The 2,070-nt window shown below is 34.0% G+C and overlaps 1 protein-coding gene across 2 annotated transcripts; it reads right to left on the bottom strand.

The window, feature by feature from the left end:
- Window positions 1-195: 195 nt before the first annotated feature.
- On the bottom strand, window positions 196-1,550 carry LOC118755406. 2 transcript variants are annotated; one of them, XM_036490244.1, is made up of 4 exons: window positions 1,383-1,550; window positions 1,285-1,321; window positions 865-1,227; window positions 196-807 (listed from the first exon to the last, which is right to left on the bottom strand). In XM_036490244.1, the coding sequence occupies exons 2-4, from the start codon at window positions 1,287-1,289 to the stop codon at window positions 609-611; spliced, it is 567 nt and encodes a 188-aa protein (XP_036346137.1). In that variant the 5' UTR covers window positions 1,290-1,321; window positions 1,383-1,550; the 3' UTR covers window positions 196-608. The 2 variants fall into 2 exon arrangements, with proteins under 2 accessions (XP_036346137.1, XP_036346139.1); XM_036490246.1 differs by having other exon boundaries at window positions 203-807; window positions 1,280-1,321; window positions 1,383-1,516.
- Between the last annotated feature and the right edge of the window lie 520 nt (window positions 1,551-2,070).

A 2,070-nucleotide genomic window follows, 5' to 3' on the forward strand; every position in this document is an offset into this window, starting at 1 on the left:
TTACACTTGAAACTTGACTTTATTATAATAGAATTGAGTGGCTACAAAACTGCATACTAAAAATCTTTTCTTTTTAATATTGCACAAAGTTTGAAGCATGGATTTATATGCTATTTGTTACTATACTCAAATTAAATAACCGAAAAAAAAATTGGTGCGACTAAAATTTTTTCGACCACAGTATGTACGTAAAAATTACATAAACATTTTTTATTCTTTATTTGTTAACTAACTTTATAATAGTTTGGTTTGGCTTATGAATACATAGAAGAATTACATCTAAAAATGAAATAAACAGCAAGACCAGCAATATATCAAAATACATCGATTTTTTTTTGTAAATAAGGAGATACTAAAGAGGAATTTCATTGTCGAAGTCGGGTGCTTCCCTGGCCCAGATAAATTTCCACATAAAAGTTTATATGATGTAGATGTAAAAACGATTTATAAATCCCAATAGCTAAATCTCGCAATGGAAACATAGTGTGAGTTTTACATACTTTTGTTAAATTTTAGTAGTTAAGCATGTTTTAGGTTATTCTTATACTTCTATATTTTTAAGTTATATTTTACAATGCCAGAACATCAGCCCTATTATTTTAACGTTCTTAGTCATATCCGAGCATTTGGTTGTAATCGGCAGGTGTTCTAAAATACCGACTTAATAGTAAAGAAGTCCGGGTGCCCAACCTATAAGTACAGCTGTTCCATGGATTAAATTTGCTATACATTTCTTCCACTTCGCCTTTGCAAAACGTATGTTTAGACGGTCGAAACGGTATCTGAGAGTCATATATAGCAACATATCTAAATGTGCTTAAAATTAGTAACCTTGGCTCAATTTTATATAAACATGTGTCTTACTTTTCATTTGTCCGATAAATTCGAAGAGGATATCTAGCAATAAAAACTCTTATAATGACTGTTATCATAACAAAACCCACACAAAATATCCATAAGTCGTTGAAGTCTGACACTAGACCCATGGATTCAAAACTCCGAGTTGGAAGCTTATATTGGTTAGTTGCAGCATAGGCTGTAGTAGAAGAAATGATTATCGCTGTAGTAGTGGAGATGTTTTTTGCAAGTGAGATATATGATTCCATTGGCGCCCGATAGATAAGTTCGTAATTTAATGGAATTTCATCTCTTTTCATCAAAGATGTCCGTTTCGGCAAGGTCAATTTAGTATTTTGTTTGTGTTTTGTCGAGTAATACCGTGTGAAACTACGAATATGAAAATATATGAAATTGCGCTCATGTAAGGAATATGACTTACCAAACGGCATCTTTTAGAACAGCAATACATCTTGAATATTTGCTGTGGGATGAAAGAATATACATCTTTCTACAAAAGGCAATTGCAAAAAATATTAGCTTACAGTGTTATGTAGTAGAGCCGAGATACTGTGTTTGTTGTTGTTGTAGTGGCCGAGATACTGTCGCTACTAGAGGTGTCCAACTATCGATGGTACTATCGATAGTATCTGTGGCGCCTGTCACACGATCAATATGGAACGTTAACCAGATTCTGATATTGTACTAGGTTCACATATAAGTAGATTCCCTGCCAGCCACGGCTCACCGCTTTCTCCTGAAAATCAAACGATTTACCAACACGTACCCAACTTTTTTGTCATCTCACCCACACACTCAAAAATTGTCGAAAACAATTTCCCTAAGTAAGAGTAGCGTAGCTGGGTACTCTCTATGAATTTGTACAACGATTTTGGGTTGCTGTGCCCAAACGCGTGAATCGAATTAAAAACCTTTTACACACACTTGTAGACAACAGTTCACTATTAAAGCGTTGCTATGAGTACACAATAAAATCACCTCATGTGTGGCCCATTAATCTTTATATGCGTCTATCAAATGTCTTTCAGTACCTTAAATCAAAGGACGTTGCACTGCCTGAAATCGGTTTAAAGTATATTTCACCGAAATTAATCCATTGGCGAAATTTAATTTCGACAACAAATTATGATCATATAGTCATTTGGGACTACTATCGAAGTACTGGTAAAAAATTCAATCGAAGTAATACTCTTCTTGATTCATATCGACAGT

This window comes from Rhagoletis pomonella, unplaced genomic scaffold, assembly GCF_013731165.1.
Source record: "Rhagoletis pomonella isolate Grant_MI unplaced genomic scaffold, Rhpom_1.0 Rhpom_scaffold_06167, whole genome shotgun sequence".
In the NCBI taxonomy this organism is placed as follows: Eukaryota; Metazoa; Arthropoda; class Insecta; order Diptera; family Tephritidae; genus Rhagoletis; species Rhagoletis pomonella.

What these genes read in the sequence shown, in the direction of transcription:
- LOC118755406 (XM_036490244.1), bottom strand. An exon ending in ATTTATCGGACAAATGAAAA is followed by an intron (nt 808 to 864) that starts GTAAGACACATG and finishes AAGCACATTTAG; the next exon opens with ATATGTTGCTATATATGACT.